Here is a 22,756-nt window from a genome sequence, read left to right as displayed (position 1 = left end):
TTAAGAAATATCCAAACTTTAATAGGGAAGATGGCTTTTCTCTACCACCAGCTTGGGATCCTGTAGTCCACCTGATAAAGGAGCAAGCGAGACATAGACTGTGAGACCGTAGTGTTGGATGATGCTGGACATTCTGATGTTTTGAAAAGATGTGTCCCGCCGAGTTTGTTGCCGGTCCCATATTGGGATACCCTCCTACAATTTAGGAGGGAATTAAATCTTCTCGGGTCCGTGGTGTAGGGTTGGAGCCGGCATAGTTTTTTTTTTTTTTTTTATCGCGTATATATATATATATCTTTACTTGAAAAATAATTATAGTGTATAACTAGCCTTATGAACCGATTTTGCATGTACAACCAGCCTTAAAGTTTGTAGTCTATGATTGTTCATTATTTTAGTATGTGGGTATTTTTTGCATTTTGTAATTTTTCCTCAGTCACCCGTTGACCACGAACGCTGTAAAGAGTTCGAAACGTCGGGATGTATTATAAATTCAATATACGCGATATAATCCGTTTTCATAGTTTTATTTCAACTTAAACTATTTCAAAAGGGCCTGATACAATAACCGAGTTTTATAGAAAAATATTAATACTGTATTAAGGAATTATGCATATTATTAGAGTTTTGAATGATTCACGGTTAGTTTCACTAGACTTATATTGACCGGGATATAGACCGTGATTACCTTTTGTATTATTTGTGAGCTCCCGATATTTCGACGCAGTTACATGCATCATGTTCACGGGTGACTGAAGATAGCGGGTGGGTATCAAAGTTGTGTAGACAGCGCTCTGTCTACCCTCATTCTTGCGCGTCGGCTGCGTTCACTTTCAACGTTACCAACGGTCGCATTCACACTTGTTGGTCCGGTCGCGTTCACACTCGTTGGTCTGTCCAAACACACTACACTCACGGTGTCACTACGCGTGTTTGATTCGGATATCACTGGTTTCTTACACAAACAAATCACAGGATTCCACACATTTGACAGTTTAAACCCATCTTCACGATTAAAATTTTTGTATTTGTGAATTTCAACGGCTTCTCTTACCAATCTTGGTATATAGTGGCGTTCTGTCGAAATGACCTTGGGACTATGCAACTCGATCCAGTGATTTGTACCCGACTCAAGGAGATGCTGAGCAATAGCTGACTTGCGAACGTCATTGTTCTTGACCGCAGCAATGTGTTCTTTAATTCTGCAGGCAATAGTGCGTTTGGTCTGCCCAATGTACGAACTACCGCAGCTGCACTCAACTTTGTATACACCAGGTTTTTCCAGGGGAAAATTGTCTTTGGGCGACCGCAGAAATTGTGCAATTTTCCTGTGCGGGGTGAAGATAATTTTTACAGAGTAGTTATTTAGTATTTTTGATATCTTGTCTGTCACACCCTTGACGTACGGCATAAACGCTGGCTGTCTTTCAACGCGATGAGTAAGGCGCTTGGTTTTTGTGTCCCGCTTGTCCATGTTAACTCTGTAGCCATTCATCCTCAGGACACTCTGAACATGGTTCAGCTCCTGGTTTAGATGTAGCGAGTCACACAGAGCGTGTGCTCGATTAGTCAGTGATGCCACAACCGAGTTTAACTGTCTGGGATGATGGTGCGAGCTCGCGTGTAAATAGCGGTCCGTGTGAGTCGGTTTCCTATAGACTGAGTGTCCCAGCATGCCACAACCTGTAACATTCAGTCTCACATCCAGAAACGCAATACTCCTTTCTTGTTCCATTTCCAATGTAAACGACATAGATCGGTGCATGCTATTAAGGTGTCCTAGCATCAGTTCAGCTTCCTGTTTACCACCCTTAATTATGCAGAACACATCATCCACGTACCTCTTCCAAATTTTAACGGGAACTGGGGGCGCAGAAAGGGCTAGGTGCTCAAAGTGTTCCATCCAATTGTTAGCCACCACTGGAGCCACCGGACTGCCCATCGCTACTCCCTCTGCCTGTATATAATATTGCCCGCGAAACAGAAAGTAATTTGTAGTGAGGCAGTGTTCAAGGAGCCTTACGTATTCTATTGGCATGCCGTTCTCCTGGATCTTGTTTCTTACTACCTCAATGCTATCAATTACAGATACGTTAGTGAACAATGACTCTACGTCAAAACTGACCATCACTTCATCAGGTTCAATCCTAACGTCCTGTACGATCTCAATAAAATGGCGAGAGTCCTTCACGTACGATTCCGTCTGCCCAACCAACTGTTGCAGCACCTTTGCGACGTGTTTTGCTAAGTCGTACGTAGGAGAATCAATCTGACTTACAATAGGCCGTAAAGGAGAATTCATCTTATGTATTTTAGGCAAACCATATATTTTGGGCGGCAGCACATTTCGGGGTCGCAAAAGAAACTTCACTGTATCCTCGCTTAACACCTGTTCACACTCCTTGACTAGTGTCAATGTAGAGCGATTGTACCGGGCTGTAGGGTTGTAATTTATTTTCTTGTACGTAGCCTCGTCACTAAGTAGTCCATTAATTTTGCTCTCATAATCACTGACATCCATAATTACTGTGGCATTGCCCTTGTCCGCCTTCAAGGTCAAAATGTCAGGATTAGACCGCAAATCATGCAGAGCTTCCCATTCCTCCTTATTAAAATTACTCCGAGGAGGTTTCGCATGTCTCAGAACTACAGCAACATCTTGTCGCAATGAGCTGTCAAATGTGTGGAATCCTGTGATTTGTTTGTGTAAAAAACCAATGATATCCGAATCAAACACGCGTAGTGACACCGTGAGTGTAGTGTGTTTGGACAGACCAACGAGTGTGAACGCGACCGGACCAACAAGTGTGAATGCGACCGTTGGTAACGTTGAAAGTGAACGCAGCCGACGCGCAAGAATGAGGGTAGACAGAGCGCTGTCTACACAACTTTGATACCCACCCGCTATCTTCAGTCACCCGTGAACATGATGCATGTAACTGCGTCGAAATATCGGGAGCTCACAAATAATACAAAAGGTAATCACGGTCTATATCCCGGTCTATATGAGTCTATGCATATTATGTCACCATGTAAGTTTTTAATTGTTAATTTTCATAGAAAATGCCCCATATATTATTCATATACGCATTTATATTTTTTTATATGTAAAGTTGATTGTTGATTTTTATATCTTTTTTTATTTACCTGTGTTTAAAGGTTCAGTTGATTCAAAATATTTATCAGTACGGTTTTTACTCACTATTATTTTTAGTCGCTTTTGGCGACATGTTTCGGATTCTTTGGGAATCCATCCTCAGGCACGAGTGTCCGCGGCGGTTGTACGTCGTGCACTGCAAATAATAGTGAGTAAAAACCGTACTGATAAATATTTTGAAATATGTCTCACGATAGTTTCAGTGCGGTTCAGTTTATTGTTAAATTGTAGATCTTTATATATATTTATAATTTTCCTTTGTTTAAAAACAGTGACTAATGATTTTTTTCACTTACATGTAAATAAGATTAAATATTTACAATTTATAACATATAAGAGCGTTGATTATTTGTAATAATTCATTGTCTATTTTTGTGAATTATATTTAAATGTTTAGCACAGAAATACAGCATTCATATCGTGTTACAAGTAGTAAGGTTAGATCAATACACATGTAGTGCATAATTGTTTACCATCGTATTTTCACGGAAACGCACGAACGTGTCTTGCAATTTCAGTCAGTCTCAGTACAAAAATACTGAGGTTGACAGAAGTAGCATGACAAATACGAACGTTTCCGAGAAAATACGACGACAAACACTTATGCACTACATCTGTATCATTATATACATTTAATTTTTATAATTGTTAAAATAATTAGTGGTATATAATTTGTAATATATTTTCTTAAATAAATAAATAATGATAAATAAATATGTTATTTTAATTTATCCCTGTAAGGATTCCGATTCAGTTCATAAATATAAACATATTCTTTCATATTTTACATAATATTGCATGACCATGACATTGGTAATCATGATCAGTTAACACTTTCAGTGCCAAGAACCCGATAGTCGGGTTCATTTTGTTATTGAAATGGGGCGCTTGGCGTTGAATAATACAAAAATTTACAAAACATTGATTCGGCAGCACTTTTGTTACTATTCCCATCAACTTAATAAAAAAGGATGAACCAAAACAGCGCGTGAATAGATTGGACCATACCTGAGTCCTAGTAAGTACCTAGACCTACTGCTTACTGCCATAAGTATAATTATGTTATCTATCTTATGAGTTATGTATCTCAAGATAATATTCAAATATTGCGCTCCCAAGTGCTCATTAGAACGAGTGAGATGACCATAACAGCGTGTGCCTATGTTGTACCAAACCTTAGTTCCACTATGTACTGCCAGGGTTCAGCATCAGCTCTATCATGGGTACTGCTCTCCTAAGTGCTCATCAAGACGAGTCAGATGACCAAAACAGCGCGTGCCTATGTTGCACCAAACCTTAGATCCACTAGGTACTGCCAGGGTTCAGCATCAGATTTATCATGGTTACTGCTCTTCTAAGTGCTCATCAAGACGAGTCGGATTACCAAAACAGCGTGCGCCTATGTTGCACCAAACCTGAGCACCACTATGTACTGCCAGGGTTCAGCATCAGCTCTATCATGAGTACTGCTCTCCCAAGTGTTCATCAAGACGAGTCGGATGACCAAAACAGCGTGCGCCTATGTTGCACCAAACCTAAGTTCCACTAGGTACTGCCAGGGTTCATAAGGAGGATGAGTAATACATACTCAAAACTTTTACAAGTTCAGTCTTGAAGACCTTTGATCCCTTGGACGCCTTTATGAAATTATGAAATTTCTTCTTGTTAATTGTTAATTTTTAATCACATTTTTAATTTTCATTAAAAATTAATTTAATTTTTAATGGTTTGTAAACCATTAACCATTAGTTTGTTTTAATTGTTAATTTTTTGAAATAAATTAACATTAATGGCCATTGATGTTAATGGCCATTACTAATTCATTTTCCGTCAATGGCTAATGGTTAATGGCCATTACCCTTTTAAATTGTTAATTTTTAATGGTTAATGGCATTAGCGTTCGGCCAACACTGTTGCATGGAACCTACGCGGCGTATTGGTCTGGGGTACCTAGTTCGGATCGCGCCTGTCATGGAGTTGGTGTTGTACTTTCCGCAAGGATGGCTGAGTGTGTGAGAGAATTTGAATGTGTGAGTTCCAGACTGATGTGGATTAGACTGAAAGTGGGAATGATGCGCATATTTTTGGTAGGCGTTTACGCTCCAGTAGACCGGGGTGCGAGTATCTCACAGCGCGTTCGGGATGAAAGGCAGATATTTTGGGATGAACTAAGAGAGGTTTTGAAAGTATGTAAGGGTAATGAAAGATTAATTTTGTTAGGTGACTTCAATGGCTGGGTAGAAATAAAAAGGGACGGATTTGAAAAGGTTCTTGGAATGTACGGTGACGAGAGAGTAAATGGTAATGGGAGAAGCGTGTTAGAAATTTGCCAAGAGTGGAACCTTTGTGTGACAAACACGATGTTTGACCACAAATGGATACATTTATACACTCGAGAGGCGGAGAATGTTAGGAAAAGTATGATTGACTTTGTGATAGTGGATGAAAGAATTAGGAAGAATGTTATCGACTCCAGGGTGTATCGAGGGTCGGGTATCCATACTGACCACTTCCTGGTAATGTGCCGATTAAGTGGCTTGTTTAAAGGATGGCGACAACGACCCCATACTGTTACTGCCGATTTAAAAAGAATAAAAGTGGAGAATTTGCAAGAAGAAGGAGTAAATGATGAGTATAAGAGTGGATTAAAAACCGAATTCGAGGGTATGAATGAGATTAGTGAGACTGAATAATTGTGGAATAGTTTTAAAAATAAAGTAGTAAGTGTGGCAAGTGAAGTATGTGGAGTAAGTAAGAGGCACAAAGGAAAAATGGAGAAGAATGTTTGGTGGGATAAAGAAGTGCAAGAAGCAGTGTGTGAGAAGAAAAAGTTGTGGTTGGTTTGGTTAGCCACAAGAGCTAACCAAAGAAATCACACAGCTTCATTTGACGAAGTCGGTGAAGCGAAAAAGGATTATAGAAGAATGAAAGTGTTAGTAAAGGAATTAGTAGACAGAAAGAAAGACGAACAGAAAGATAAAATGGAAGAAAGGCTCTCTCGAGACTTCCAGGCAAATATAAAGTTTTTCTGGAAGTCCGTTCGTTTAGCCAGGGGCAACACCCAGAACTCTGAGCTAAAGTCAATAAAAGACAAGAATGGAAGATTAGTGAATGAGGAAGAATGCATCTTAAAAAGATGGAAAGAGTATTTTGAAAGTTTGTTCGATAAAGAGGAGGCAAACACGTCAATTTCGAAGTTGAATGAAAGCATTGAAAACGTGTCGGAGGATGATAGTATTATCATGGATTAGATTGTGAAAGCGTTGAAAGGAATGAAATCAGGAAAGGCTGCGGGATATGATAAAGTTTCTGTCGAGATGCTGAAAGCTGGACAAGGCACTGTAGCAAGTCAGTTGCATTGCATCGCCTTTTCAATGTGTGCTTTAGAACCGGTCAAGTGCCCAGAGACTGGTGCAAGGCCGTCATTGTAACTCTTTACAAAGGAAAGGGATCACAACTGGATTGCAAAAACTACAGAGGCATTAGCTTACTCAGCATCGTCGGCAAATTGTATGCAAAGATATTGATTGAAAGAGTAGTGAAAGAAACCGATGAGAAAGTATGGGATGCACAAGCGGGATTCCGAAAGGGTATGGGATGTACGGATCAAGTCTTTTCTTTGCGATGCATAGCCGAAAAGTATTTGGCCAAAGGTCAGAAGGTCTATTGCGCTTTCGTGGATTTGGAAAAGGCTTATGACAGAGTGGTGAGGAATGAACTTTGGTCGGTACTGTCGGTGTATGGATTGAGCGGCCGTCTCATTCAGGCACTGAAATCGCTCTATGAGGATTCCAGTGCTTGTGTGCGAGTAAACGGGTCGTACACTGAGTGGTTTAGCATCGACAAGGGTGTTAGGCAGGGATGTGTAGCGTCACCGTGGCTGTTTAATCTGTTTATGGACAGTAGCTTGCATGATTTGAGAAATGATGAATGTGGGCTGAGAATGAGTGAGTTACCCGTCAAATGTCTTCTTTACGCTGATGACCTAGTATTACTAGCGTCATCGGGTGAAGAGTTGCAGGAGATGGTAACTAGAATGCATGGATCTTTTGAAAGGAAAGGTATGAAAATAAATGTAAGCAAGACGAAAGTAATGGTATTTGAAAAGGAAGAATATATGACAAATTGTGAGATTTTGATTGGTCAAGAAAGAGTAGAACAAGTGAAAGAGTTTGTGTATCTGGGAACCTTGTTCACTAGGGTCGGTAAGCATGATAAAGACATTGAAAGGAGAGTGAATGCTGGAAATCGCGTGAATGGGGCACTTAACGCTTTTATGAGCAGCCAGAAGGTGTCGCAAAAAGCACGGTTGGCTGTGCATAGAGGGGTGTTGGTGCCTACACTTATGTATGGTAGCGAAAGTTGGGTATGGCAGAAGAGGCATCAGAGCCAAGTGAATGCAATGGAAATGAGAGCGTTGAGAAGTGTGTGTGGTGTGAGATTACAAGATAGAATTAGGAACAGTGTGATAAGGGAAAAGTGTGGACTGAACGAAGATGTAGTGACAAAAATTGAGAAAGGTATGTTGAGATGGTTTGGACACGTAGAAAGAATGAGTGAAAGAAGGCTAACAAAGAGATGTATAAGGGAGAGGTAGAAACGGGAGTTGGAAGGGGCAGACCTCGGCGGACTTTCTCTGATCAGATCGGGGAAATCCTGAAGAAAGGCCAGGTCAAGAGCACCCTAAACCGGCGAGCGTGTATGAGGAATGTTATGAAAGTGAAGGAAGCGAAAGAGGTATGCCAGGATCGTAGCAAGTGGAAATCCGTGATCTCTGGCTACCCCTCCGGGAAATAGGCGTGATTATATGTATGTATGTATGTATGTATGTATGTATGTATGTATGTATGTATGTATGTATGTATGATACCTTATATTATCAAACCATAATATAACGCAAACGAGCAGACTGATCGCCTGATGGTAAGCGATTACTGCTGCCCATAGATACCCGCAACACCAGAGGGGCTGTTAGTGCGTTGCCAGCCTTTAAGATGGGAATACGCTCTTTTCTTGAAGGTTTGAAGGTCGTAAGTGTGAAGAAGTAACCGACCGACAAATCTACTTTCGCATTTATAATATTAGTTTGGATTTACCTTTCAGAAAAACGCAATTTAATCTCGACTTATTTTTGAGGTAATTAAGAATATTTACAGTACATATGGTGCTACTTTACCGCACTAGTGCGATAATTAGCACATTTACGTAACTATGTTGAAAATTCAAAGGGCTATGTACTGTACGTTGTACGATACATGTGCGTATAGGCAATTCGCAACTCGTGTTGATTTAAGACACTCCCTTCGGTCGTATTTTAATTTAGCGCCACTCGATGCGAATTTCCTATTTTTCGCACTTGTATCGTAATGTACTACCTATTAATTGTGTGCACAATTACACAACAACCTCTTACCTTACCTTATACATATCATAACACAGCCGCCGAAGGCAACTCGCATGCCTTACGAATCTTCTGGCGAAATATATAGATTAGATTAAGGCAAATATACAATTACGTAAATACACGGAGCGGTGTAACTAGGTAGCACCGCGCTCCTTAAAGCTGGCATTCAACTGCACAGCTGGTTAGAAAACTGTACAGTCGAATACCACATACGCTACGTTTTACCCGTGTAGTTGGTAAAACTGCGCAGGCATACCCTAGTGTGTATGGATGGCCAGCTTAGGGAGTACGTTCTTAATGTTGAATAGTGAGGACGTCTCTCCCTACTATGTATTATAAATGCGAATGTGACTATGTCTGCCTGTTACGGTACCTCTTCACGCTTAAACCAATGAACCAGTTTAGATGAAAAGTGTGGACATAGGGTGAGGCCCAGGGAAGGACATGCTCCTACGATAGTTTTTATCAATCATCATCATCCTTAATCCATTTCAGTCTGGTTTCCGATCTGGTTGCAGCACGGTCACCGCTCTAGTTAAAATTACAGACGACATCCGTTTAGGAATGGATAACGGAAAGCTAACAATACTGACATTGCTCGATTTCACTAACGCATTTAATACTGTAGACTTCGATATACTGTTAGGGGTGCTAGGTACTCTCAATATATCTCCTGATGCGATTAGGTGGTTTCGCAGTTACTTGGAAGGTCGTCGGCAACGTATTAAAATAGACGACGTTCGTTCATCGTGGTGCAACACGCTAGCTGGCGTCCCGCAGGGTGGCGTGTTATCTCCCCTTCTCTTTTCCATCTTCATCAATTCTATTTCTCTTAACCTCCTTTCTTCTTATCATTTGTATGCCGACGACCTCCAAATTTACTCTCAGTGCCCAATTGCGGATCTACCTTCTCTGATTCTTACCACCAACTCTGATTTAGAGCGCATTTTGCACTGGAGTTCTTGCTATGGAATTAGAGTTAATCCTACGAAGACCCAAGCTATTATTATTGGTAGCCCCAAGAACATAGCTAAGGTGAATTTTGAGAGTCTGCCTCCTATTTCATTCGATGGGGTCCAGATCCCGTACTCGGCCCAAGTAAAGAATCTGGGCGTGATTATGGATCGTACTCTTTCCTGGGGTCCGCAACTTAATGAAGTCGGTCGTAAAATTTTTGCCGCTGTGGGATCTCTTAGGCGTCTCCGCAACTTTTTACCACTTTCCACTAAAACCGCGCTGGCCCAATCCCTTCTTCTTCCCATTTTAGACTATGCCGACATCTCTTATCTCGATCTTACCGAAGAGCAATTGAACAAGATTGAACGGCTTCAAAATGTGTGCATTCGCTTCATTTTCGGGCTACGAAAATTTGATCATGTCTCCACCTTCCGGTCACAGCTCAGGTGGTTACCGATTCGTTTCCGACGTAATACACATATCCTGTCTCTACTCTATCGCACTTTATTTATTCCAAATACTCCTGAATACCTTAAAAAACGGTTTAGTTTTCTTTTGTCTGTTAGGTGTGCTCAGAATCGCCTTCTTGCTGCCCCTCGGTCATCTAGTAAGTTCTACAACAAATCCTTCACTTTCCAGTCTGTAAGATTGTGGAATGCTTTGCCCATTGATATAAGACGTGCTCAATCCCTACCCATTTTTAAAAAACTTCTAAAAGAACACTATTTAAAATCTCTTTCTTAGTCTTGGTCCTTTCACTTACACATATATATTTTTCTTTTTGTTCACGCTACCTGGTCGTTATTCCTCTCTTGCTTGAATTCTCATTATGTATTTATGTATTTTGTGTAGGTTTATGTAGTGTATTATTGTTGCTTAAATAATATATGTAGTTTATGTAGTTTATTTTTCATTGTTTGTTATTTATACTTAGGTATTTGATTTGTAAACTTTACACCTTTGTTATTTTGCACTGCCCATTAACTTATTTCTAGCCACTGAATCGCTATCTGAAGGTTGTCTGGAAGAGATCGCTTTTTAGCGATAAGTCCGCCTGTTGTTACCTACTCACTTATGTCCTGTCATTGTTTGTAACATGTATTTTTCTTTGTAGTGCACAATAAAGTATTTTATTATTATTATTATTTGTATCTCCTTGGATATCACGGGCCTATAAATCCCGGTCTTTTGATAGGCTTGCGTGGGGATATAGATCCAACACGTAGAGGCCCCTTGGAGAGCTTTAATGTCATGTAGAACGCCTGCTGGAACCCGTTCACAGGCGCAACAATAGACACCCATGAACCGGTCGCAGCAGGCATTGGGACTATTGCAGAAAAAGTGAACAGTATACCGGTCTATGGATTGAAGTTTGGGTGGGCAATGAGACTGGGCTATTGTAAAGAACTCCGGACACCTGCCATAACAATGTTAATACACGTTATCGCGGCAGGTGGTGACTTGCCGCTGACTAGATGGGCCCCTGAAACTGCCGTCGTGAAGACGACCAGGAGCAACACCGGTGTGAGCGGCTCAGGGGTGTCGAGAGGTGTGCGCCGCTTTCTACCCAGTGACTGTTAACAGCCACTGTGCCAACTCGCGTCTTATGCATCTTTCACTTCCACCCCTGGAGCATATAGCTCTTACGACTCCCCTCTGGACGGCCAATGAAGGCAAGCCAGAGCTGAGAGTCCTGCGGGTCCCCTTGGGGTCCACTCCGACCGACGAAGACACGCCGGAGACGGAGACCCTGACCGACTCTCTGGAGCACTCGGGTCCGTGGGGTCGTCACTCCCCAACAGCTCGCCACAAGCTGCCCTGCGGGCTTATTATTATTATTATTATCATCATCATTTCACGCAGACGAAAGCGCGGGCAGGATAATGAATTGGGAGTTTCTATCAGCACTGTGGACTGAGAATAAGCTCACTTGAACATAGAGACTGAAGAAATATAACTATGAAAACAGATTATATCGCGTATAATGAATTTATCATACATCCCGACGTTTCGAGCCCTTTACAGCGTTCGTGGTCAACCGTGGTCCGTGGTCACCTGTTGACCACGAACGCTGTAAAGGATTCGAAACGTCGGGATGTATGATAATTTCATTATACGCGATATAATCCGTTTTCATAGTTTTATTTCATGAGTAATTAACGCGGTAACCGAAGACAATATTATAGAAACAGAAGTTATCAATTTTAGGTTTTTTATTGTAATTGAATTACCTCAGCATCCTATGAATTTCGGATGATTTGGCATCGAGTGTCGTATTATTTTTATGTTTTGTATAAGTCAAGATATCTTTAGAACTGCAATACATAGTGACCGTAATATACTCGTAGAAATAATATAACCTAAAACGAATTATTTGTAATTTTTTGGCATAATAGCTATATACATATTACAACCACGGGCGCGTTCTTTTAAATAGTTCATTATTATTAACTGCCGCTGCACTGCAGTTGCGACGTTATGCGGTGCCGCACTACTGTAGCAGCACGACTGCGGCTGTTGCGGCGTGCAGTCGCGACAGCGTTCGTTAATGGCTTGTCAATGTCAAGTCATATAATGTCAGACGTACAAATAAAATACTAATTTACCTTTGTATTTTTTACGTGAAGAAGCGAGTGACGATAATGCTACATGCTACATGAAAAAGAAGACCAGTTTGCCTTTCTACAATAGTCAGAGTCCGACGAAGGCAGCTACGCAATATTAATAAAAAATCTGATATTTAATGGTGATCCTTTATTCAGATAATATTGCCGATTAAATGAAAAGCAATTCAACATTGAATGAGACTTAATAATTGACGAAATACAATCAATTTACTCAAATAAAATTAATGCAGAGGAAAAATTATTCTTAACATTAAGGTAAGTTCACAATGTGAAATTTTCTTCCCCATCCTCTTGCCTAAATGCGTGACCACCAGGTGACCACCGCACACAACAATCCGATGCGATAAATAAAATTATTTGTAAGTAATTGCGCAATTTACACTTCATATTGTCAAGTTTCCTATTTGAAACTGATACACAAATTAAAATCCCTCTTGTGTTGCAGGTGTCCATGGGCGGCACGGCACTCTTTATGATATGACCGTGCATCCATATAAAACTTGACGGGCGAGACAAGAAATCTTTTATGAAGAAAGCTATTGCCCTCACCTTGGCCGATAGAAAGAACTTCAAATAAATTAATTTGAATAATAAATGGTTTCCTCGTGTTGGTGTGATGAAAAATTGCGTGTTGCACTGTAACAAAGTTTGTTTAACCCTCATGCCTCAAGACCCCCGCAACTGTCAATATTCTAAATTTTAAACCATTCGCTTCTCTCGTGGTTCAATTTTGTATCCTTTCGTATGTTTGGATATCAATATATTACCAGGAGGTATTAAACAACATCTTTGCTCCTTGTAATAAAAATTAATGATTGCTTCGTTTATTTAGCTCAGGAATGGCTTTGCAAATTTTGCAATGACAAAATTAGAAAGTGTCGCCATAAACGACATTATATAATATGATATTACGACTAGAGTTGCCAGGAATATTCGGCAACTATTCGGCCTATTCGGCCACTTTGCCGATTATTCGGTATTCTATTTGCCTCTCTATCGCTCGTGCCCTGTCGAGCTTATAGCTATCCTCGCAAAACTACGAAAAATTAAAAGAACAGTTTATTTAATGAATTTATCATGAAATGATAAAAAAAATCACGTAGGAAAATATAGCTTGGCCAGGATTACGGAATATTAAGTAATATAACTTAGTTTTATTGGATGTATATACTATAGTAACTACATCCAACTCCAACCGTAACTTGGCTGAAATCAGGGTAGCAAAAATACAAATGCAAGTTACATCATATATTTTGTAAGTGATTCGATTCGTAAGGAGATTTGATTCTTAAAATTGTAACAAGCGTCCACTGTTAAGGACGCTTAGCACCTTGTGGATTATTTCTACCTATTTGTTACCATTGGTTAGATATTGTATTACATGCCAATTTTGCTTAATTTATTTGATAAACATAAATCTTAATATAATATAGAAAGAGCATAATACAATACAATAGGTATTAATAATAAATAACATAGTAATTAAAACTAATAATAAACTAAACATCTAATATGCGCCTCCACCCTGCATCGTACCCGGCTCAAAAGTTCCCATGATGCCTGCAGCATTCCCTCGCTGCACTGCATTTGAGATCTGTTGAATCAGGTACATTTTGCTAATTATAGGTATTCTGCTATTTCAGGTCATCACGTGTGGTCAGGTCATTTCCTTTTTAGATACGGCTGTGGGATATGTACAAATTTCTAGAGAAGGCGGAGAATGTAAAGTTATAGCAAGAATAGTGCCTGGGCATAGATTTAATAACAAACTATGCAATTATTTTCTGGCTCAACAAGAGTAGAACCTACATCAACTTCAACTGAATGCTAATAAACAAAGCCCTCATTGTCAACCTCACGTGCAGAACATGTTGAACATATAATGTATACACTTTTTTGGGAAACAGGTTTTTCCTAAATTAATAAAAAAGTAAAAAATAAGACTGTTTTATTTTTCACAACTCTTTATTAACTTTAGTTTTGTCCGCCATGATCATGATATCAGCAGCTTGAGCCTTGAACTGCAACTTGTACCTGGAAATTAGAAATTATCTTTTCAGTTTCATCAAATAAGTTACATACTCGTATATGTATGTCTGTTTATTGAATTTAACTTCAAAGCAGTAAAACGGAGCTAGTAGGGCACAAGCTGTGTTAAACGGTTTGTCTTTAGATATTCTGGCCACATCATCACAGAAAATAAATAGGTAATAGTGATCCGACCACAAAAATGGACTTTTAAATATTCGTAGTAAAATAATATTAATTTTATACTTACATCGACGTGATCCTCACAGCAATAATGTGGTAACAACTTGAAGTATTCCATTCCACATTTACTTCACGACAACACCGTCTTTCACGTAGGTCTTCGCGGACTATTATTTTTGTAAATCATTCCCACGAATGGGAACAACGTTTTTGATATATTAAGCAATCAGAATCTACTGTTTAGGGTGGTTTAGGTATCAAAATTATAAATCAAATCGTAAAAAACTAGCGGTTTAACTGAAAATTTTCATTATGACAATTGATGACAATGACAACTTTGACGTGAGTGACGGATTTATTTACTATGGTTCGATAACTTTTATTATACGATGACTTTATTATATTCAGCCTCGCGAGAAGGTCAAACTAAGGTCATCAGTATATTTGTTGAAATATCTTCAATCTTCGATTATTATATCGCAGCAAATGTCGGAAACTGTTTAAAAACCTCATATCTCGAAATGGTTTTCGAAATAGAACATTTAAAAAAAAATGAACAATCCTAATTGTGCATGCATACAACTAGCGCGGTGCGTGTTGTACACAATTATTGTGTACAACACACACGTTTCCTAACTGGCTCTGTGATATGGCTCAATATAGATTAGCAAAAAAGTTTACAGTAGGGACAGTCGCCATCAGATATATCGGAGCGACCGAGGTGCTAAAAATATCTGAACACTAGCGCCTTGACAATAAAGGCGTGTTCAGATATTTGTGAGCTCCTGGGCCGACCCGATATATCTGCGATATATAGCGACTGTACCATCGGGGTTGTATATCCTTGGGTGTAATAAGCTCCTTATTAGAACGTAGTGGTTATATCCTCTTTGCTTAGAACTACTCATATCTGTGACCCAAAGACATTTCAGTGCAGGTGACAGATTTGACGTGCGGTCTGCAGCCGCAGTTGCAATAATACACTAAATACGCAAAAATGGCCATGCTACGTGCAGTCGGCCTTGTCATTAATTTTACTATGGAAATTGACAATAACACCGACGTGTCGGAGCAGTAGTGCAGCTGCGGTTGGGAAAACGAAAATCACCATATTACGTGCAGTCGATATCGTCATTCATTTTACTATGGAAATGGACAATAACACCGACGCGTTCAGGCCGCTGCAGTAGTGTCGGAGCAGTAACGCAGCTGCGGTTGAAAATGGACAGTCACCTTTAGGGAGGGACGCGGCTCCGCTCCGTGTTTTCCACGCTTAATACACTTTCCGGTGTATCGCTCTCTTAGGGATAGGTCGACGTCGCAGACGCAGGTAACTATAGCATTATAGTCACTCGAGGACAATGAAAACGACATAAACCTTTTAGTTATGTATACTCAAATAAATATAGATTTGGGACTACCCGAGGTTTTCATCGCTTATTACTTTTGCACTACAGATTTAATTATAAGACAAACGGATATCGGTTCTTCAATCTTTTATCTCCATTTTTGTCTACCGGATTATGAAGAAGATGAATAGTTATTTATTCATGTTTTTTTTAAACATTGTTTAAAAAAACACTAGTTTCGTATCTCGATTGCTGTGAAATATCTTACATATACGAAATCTACATATTTGGGTTTGTCTTTGACGTCTCTAAAAATTTGTCTATAAGGTTTTAATTTTAAACTAATTAACACAAAAGTTACGGGCAAGCTAACCAGTTTTGTGGCAACAATGAACTTTGAAGTAAATATGAGATACTATATTGCTTAAACCCGTTGCTATTAATATGATAAGCTACAAAAACATCAGAAAACTAAGGTATTCAGATCGAAGTTCATTGGGGCATGGAATCCCCTTAAAGTTGAAAGTCAATGGTTTATCTGTAATCAAGTCCAGTGACATGAATGTTCACATAATATAATTATCATGCTCATACATTTCTACGTTTTCAAACAAATTCGCTGACTATTTTTGTAAATATGTACATCCTTTTCTATCTTTGCATCACTGTCTAATAAATATAAACTACAATGTAGTACAGTGTTGAATATTATATTTCGTTTACTTAGGAACTTAATTTGAGTGTCATAAATAGTCACAATTTATATATTCACATACATTCAAGTTTGGTATTCACTTAGGTTCATCGCACCCAAATATTGGCGAGCACGACGCACTGTAATTCATATCAAAGGGTGGCTTCTCATTCAATGAGAAGTCAGTATTTTTCAAAGAATGAAGAGGTGATTAAATCTCATATTCTATTTATTCCTATTCTGCGTTCGATTTTGTAAGGTTTTTCTTAAAACAGAACATACTTAACTAATAAGAAAATTAGAATACAATGTAACCTAAAATTAAAACTAGAGTCGGACCGAGAAAAGTCTGCAACGATTTTGATAGCACACGCAATTGACGCAATGCACACGCAGTGCAAGTGGTATTTTAAATGTCAAACTTCTACGAAATTATGACGTATAATTAATAACACTTGCACTGCGTGTGCTATCAAAATCGTTGCAGACTTACCTCGGTCTAACTCTACATACATATGTATGCAAGTATTTTCACTTTAAAACTGTCCGCCACTGCACAGAAAAGCCAAAACGAATGTCGCTTTCGGGGCCATAAATCCTTAAATATTAAAACTGAACCAGTGACCGTAGATCCGGCAAGGAGGCGGAAATAATGAAGACATTCATATTGTTTGAAAATGGGTTCGCTTTGCAGTGATTTTGCAAACAAAAACATTAACATATGTCTCAGTGGGCTTATCCTAAGACATAAGATATGGCAAGTACTTATTACCCACTAGTTTGATTATCATCAGCTTTGATGGTACCGCCTTAATAGTGGGCCTACTAAAGGGGTCCACTGACTATCAGTCCGCCGGACGATATCGGCCTGTCAGTTGTTCGGAACTGTCAAATTTTTGTTCTAACTGACAGGCCGATATCGTCCGGCGGACTGATAGTCTGTGGGCCCCTTTAGGCAGGCGAAATGATGCGTTAGGGATGACAGTTAAAGGTGACATTCGGATTCCGACCGCAGCTGCACTACTGACGCGGCATTACCTCTAGAATATGTAAACCTTTTAACCTTGTAAACCTCTAGAATATGTATATTTAGAATAAGGCCAAATAGTGAATATAAGTAGCTGAATCTCATACAGCGCGCTGCGCGACCACCAATTGCATACCTATAATAAACTGAACCTATCTGAAAATTATACGTAGGACAACACTAGAATATTTAGAATAAGGAAAATGAGTAGCCGAACACAGATACAGCGCGACCCTAATGCGCCTTATTAAGTCAATAATTCACGTATTTTACTTAATTATAAATAAGGAAGACGATAGAATATTTACAATATTTAAGGCCAAATAGCTAAAAACTAGATACAGTGAGACCTTAATTTACCCCCCTTAGTTAGGTACTACATACCTAATAGTAATATAATATTTCACTAAGTTCACTTTGTTTCACTAGTTTCCTAGAATATACGAAATAAGGACATTATTACGGAGTACGAAAACGAAGTGTGTATTATAAGGACCATGAATTGCTTGGTGTCTGCATGGTCATTAGCGAGGAGGATTGGTTATAGTTTTTTACTCACTTGCAATATTAAGCATAACTAATATAACTATTACTTACTCCTCGAAATAAATATCACGAGAAAGAAACCAGTCACATCAAAGCAAGATGCCGTTATGTTGATGTTGGGGTAATCTACACATTTCCGATAACATAAAAGCATTGTAGCATTGTTCATTTATTTAATGAATAACAATTTTCTTTCTAAGAAGAAAACGAACAAAGTAAGAAGTTACTTTTAAAATCCCGACGTAATTGTTTTAATGTTTGTCAAAAATACGGAAACCATAAGCCATTTTTTCTTCGGTTTTTTGTCCGCCCCGCCTCTACCTACAGGACCATTATCGACTTGACTGAAACTATTTAAACAGGTGGTCATTAAACACGCAAGTATATAAGTTAGACAAATAAAATAATTAGTAACTAGCGGACCGAATGACCTGTGAACCACGGCTCTGCCACTGAAGAATTTTTAAAAGACCCCATCGCCAAAGACAGGATTGCTGAAGCTACTCACGATTTTACGAGGGTCGGTCGTGAGTCGTGAGGTGCGGCCCGTGGAGAGGAGAACAGCCGGATAGACAGGTGATCAGAGAGCCGAACGAACAACCGACCTATATCTGATATACGAATGCATTTTTGCAAGCTAGCCAATTGAAAATAGGTACAGTAGGTATATTGTAAGTTTTGGGTAGTACAATGATTTTGTGTGGGTAATAGTGAAACTACAGAATTATTGTGCGGGCTAAGTGATTTGAGTCTGGTTGGTGTTAATAATGTGATATACTTATAAGTGCAAGGACATAGTATACCCGAAAATACATACTTAAACCCTTTCTCGAAATAGTGCTAAGTAATACATGTTATAGTATATTGGACGTTAAAAGTTGAAATAATATTGATTGTAGTTAAAAGTCCCAAGAAATATTCCTCGCTGTGTAGTGCTAATATGTGATTATAATTCTAAATCTTTACGACATCGGTGGAAAGCCAATGCAGCAAGTGTCGGAGGTGCGCGATCTCGGAGTCCGCTTAGCTGCCAATTTGTCATTTCGTGATCATGTTATTGGCGTCTGCAAGAAAGCATTTCGTAACCTCGGTTTCTTGATGCGACAAGCAAAGGACTTTACGAACGAACGGACTTTACAGCGATACGAGCAGTGTATGTGGCCCTCGTAAGGAGTCACCTCGAATGGAACGCGGTAATCTGGACTCCACACGAAGCTAAATATAAAATTATGATGGAACGCATTCAAAATAAATATGTTAGGCTCCTTTACTTAAAACTATATGGCGTATATCCTGGATATCCCACACTCTTCGTGCTAGGAATGGTAGGGTATAACAAGCTCGAAGTAAGACGGGAACTTGCCCTTGCTTCATATGTAGTCAGAGTGCTGAGAGGTGAGTTGTGTAACCCCGGGGTCCTGCCGTGGGACGTCGCCGCCGGCCGTCACTGCTGGCCGTACCCGTTGCTCGCACTAAACTGTTGAAAGAAGCTCCCCTAACGAGGGCTATTCGCAATGTCAATAAAGTTACGTTGGGTTTAGATATATTTACGTGCTCCCTGAATGATTTCACAAAGGCCTGCACTATGTTAATATTAAGTTATTTTTATATTTATATTTATACTGGCAATAACTCTGGTTATTGGTTTGTTGCTTATCTATCGCATAAGGCAAAACCTGTAATGATAGATTTAAGTTTTAATTACTAAATAAAATAAAAAATAAAATAAAGAATTGTGCCTGTTATTCATACAATAGAAGACGGAGATACTTCATGTATTTACCGCCCTACCAAAGGAATAGACAAGTTTCAATTCGCTTTAGGAATTATAATATTATCGATTTATCGTTTCAACACCATCATCATTCATCATATCAGCAAACATAATATCTCCGTGGTCAGCATATCATCCAGCAACACCTCTCCTGTAAAAGACCCGCCCTAGAGATGTCTACAACGACCAGTCCTGCGCTGCATTTACCCAACGTTACCTTGCTGGACCCCACGCTACGCTCCGCTCGCCGATACGTAGTCTTTCAAGAAAAAGAATAAATACGTCGAGTACCTACGTTTAGGCGTCCAGACGGCGAAGGCGAATTTATCAAAGCAGCAAGAAAAATATGTATATCAAATTTAATAAACCGACAGCGAATCAGAAGAAGAAGAACCAGCACCTCGAATAGACGAGCAAACGGTATCTCAAGATGACATCGCTTGATTCAAGATATTACGAAGTCCAAAACGGAAACGACGACAGCATATCCCAAACGCTCTCCTTCGAAAGACATAACCCACCCCACCTACCTTCCAATATTGGCTTTTGACTGCATAGCCGGCTGATTATAGCTATCCCTCTCCTATCCCAGAGCGTGTTACTGCCCATAAAATTACGTCCCCTGGTATGCCGGCTGGTCCGGAGCAGCAGGTCCCTGGCTGGGAGTGGCGTCTCTTGTCTTGGTTTTTTTAGATTTTTGGCAGTTGCTTTCAGCGCTCAAGGTCTCAAACTTGAATTAATCATTAGGCCAACATCATAAACAAGTCTGCAAAAAATCTGAACTACCGGATTTGACGCAAACGATGTATAAAGTTACTGGATTAATATGTATAATTGTCATTCTCGTCATACGCTTAGTATTGCCATTATAATCATTTGAATTTTATTATTTTAAATGGAACCGGCACAGAGAACCAGTACTTTCCGAGTTTCTGCCGTTTTATCATCAAACCATAGAAGCGGAGCGTGAATCTCGCTGCTTAAATGCGTAAGCGCCATGAATTTTACGGCGCTTAACACGTTTTGGTCGCGTGGTACAGGTTGTGATTGCGACAATTTCATTGTTCAGTACGTTGTCTCTATAGGTATAGTAATAATAATATGTATGTTTTAAACTAACCTTTTTACTTTTTACTTCCTAATTGATAACTTTTGAAATTCATATAGTTGTTAGTTTCAAAGAATTTAAAAAAAATTGCTTTGTAGGATTGTGTGGATGATGGATCTCATGAAGATGCTGATGTCTGCCACTCAACCATTGATCCAAACAGATACATATGTACTTATAAAGTTATATAAACTACCTACACAGAGTCTGTGAGGAAAAAGTTGTAAAATGTATGGGCTCCCTTACAAAACCCTTCGTAAAACCAGTGCGGTGAGAAGGTATGGTCAGTTTGAAAATGCAGGCTCACATCATGCTCGATGAGTATCGAAGACGGTACTTATATTATATTTGTCTTTATTTTGCAAAACACCTAATTATCCTGATGCTTGTACTTAATTATTGCGGGTCACAAACACGTGAAAAAAATATTCTAATTTACTTTAATCACCACAGGATCCTACAAATTATCAACCCAGATGTTCCTTCCAATATCCATTAACCTAACCCGATGCGATACCTAATCGAGCTTAACTGTTAACTTCAGAAACGTTACGAATAAAGACATCGCTTTATTCAGCCCTAGAGGCTACTAAATACAATCCAATGAGTTAGTCGTCCCTTCTATTAATCTTTTTAACAGCCCTTAAAAAAGATAAAGGTGCCTTCAGACCCTAAAACGGACCTTTTCTTCTCGTGTCTAATTAAAATTGTCCAATTTGTAAGGGACTCTTAAAGGATAAACTCGGCTTAGCGTTATTGAGACATCGATTACAAATAATGTTATTAAGGTAACTATTTAACATCTATGGTGTTGTTGTTGATAATATTGTTGTTTATGATGATAATAGAGAGCTATAGGTAGATGATTTAGGAAAGTATTGGGCTCCTGTTGCCCTGCCTCCGCACCAATCTGGGTGTTTACCCAGCAGGCAGGCAGCAGGGCAGCACAGCAGTAGAGGCGTTTGCCTCTACTGTACATTTACATACCCGAGGTATGACGCCCCTTGTCGTTAAGGACATTATTTTGGGACCACTCACCACTTTAGCAGAGTTTGCTGATGATTGACTAATAATGGTTATTGGGTAATAGCACTAGTAAAATACTTAAACAGCACATGTTTTACCATAAGACTAAACGGTTAATTAATCTAAGAAAGTAGGAATATAAAATACCAATAAAAACACTTATTTAACATAATTGTCGTTTTATAGGTATTATTGGCGCTTTACAATGTGTGCACAGTGTGGCTGACGAAAACGCGGTGAATCAATTTCTTCGCGCAGATGTTTCACATGGGCCGTTATTGGATCCCTCAGAATGTAATATGCGGGAATTTATTTTCACATATTATGGCAGAACTAGTTGCGACGTACCGATTTGCCTGTAGTTAAGTTGTAACAAATTAATGTGTAATTTTTACCAACATTTTACTAAATCTCATATACCTATTTTAAACGAGTTATATTTGAAATGTGTACATAAAAAAAATGTCCTAAGCGAAATAAGAAATAGCCGCTGCAACTGACTAAGCTACCCAATAAGGCAATAACAGATAAATTTAAGTATATGAATTATATGAGCTTCGTTGGCCGTTTCTTTTTCTTCTAGTAACTGGGAGCGGCATCAGAATGATTCAAAAATGGCGGCTAATGTTAAAGCGCTATTCGCTCCGTGCAAAGCGGGTGGTGGGGGAAGCCGAAACGATCGCAGCGCTTGATGTGGTCAAAAATGGCATATTTAGGTGTTTCTGTCAATTCCCATACTTCTCAGTTATTTTGTTCACGTTTTTAGCTTTAAAATTATACGATAAAAATGGATCACGATAGCTGTTGTGTGGTAAACTGCAATAATACTGGACGAAACAGAAATAAGTAAGTAGTCAATTTTGTATATTTTCAACG

At 39.2% G+C, this 22,756-nt stretch overlaps 1 protein-coding gene across 1 annotated transcript; it reads left to right on the top strand.

Moving 5' to 3' along the window:
* Nucleotides 1-5,928: 5,928 nt before the first annotated feature.
* Nucleotides 5,929-6,408, top strand: LOC134741769 (uncharacterized). The gene has a single exon (XM_063674663.1). It carries the CDS (start codon nucleotides 5,929-5,931, stop codon nucleotides 6,406-6,408), a length of 480 nt encoding a protein of 159 aa, XP_063530733.1.
* Nucleotides 6,409-22,756: the final 16,348 nt, after the last annotated feature.

Source organism: Cydia strobilella, chromosome 5, assembly GCF_947568885.1.
Source record: "Cydia strobilella chromosome 5, ilCydStro3.1, whole genome shotgun sequence".
In the NCBI taxonomy this organism is placed as follows: Eukaryota; Metazoa; Arthropoda; class Insecta; order Lepidoptera; family Tortricidae; genus Cydia; species Cydia strobilella.
The sequence above is the reverse complement of the archived record's forward strand: the minus strand, read 5'-3'. Positions and strand labels throughout refer to the sequence as shown.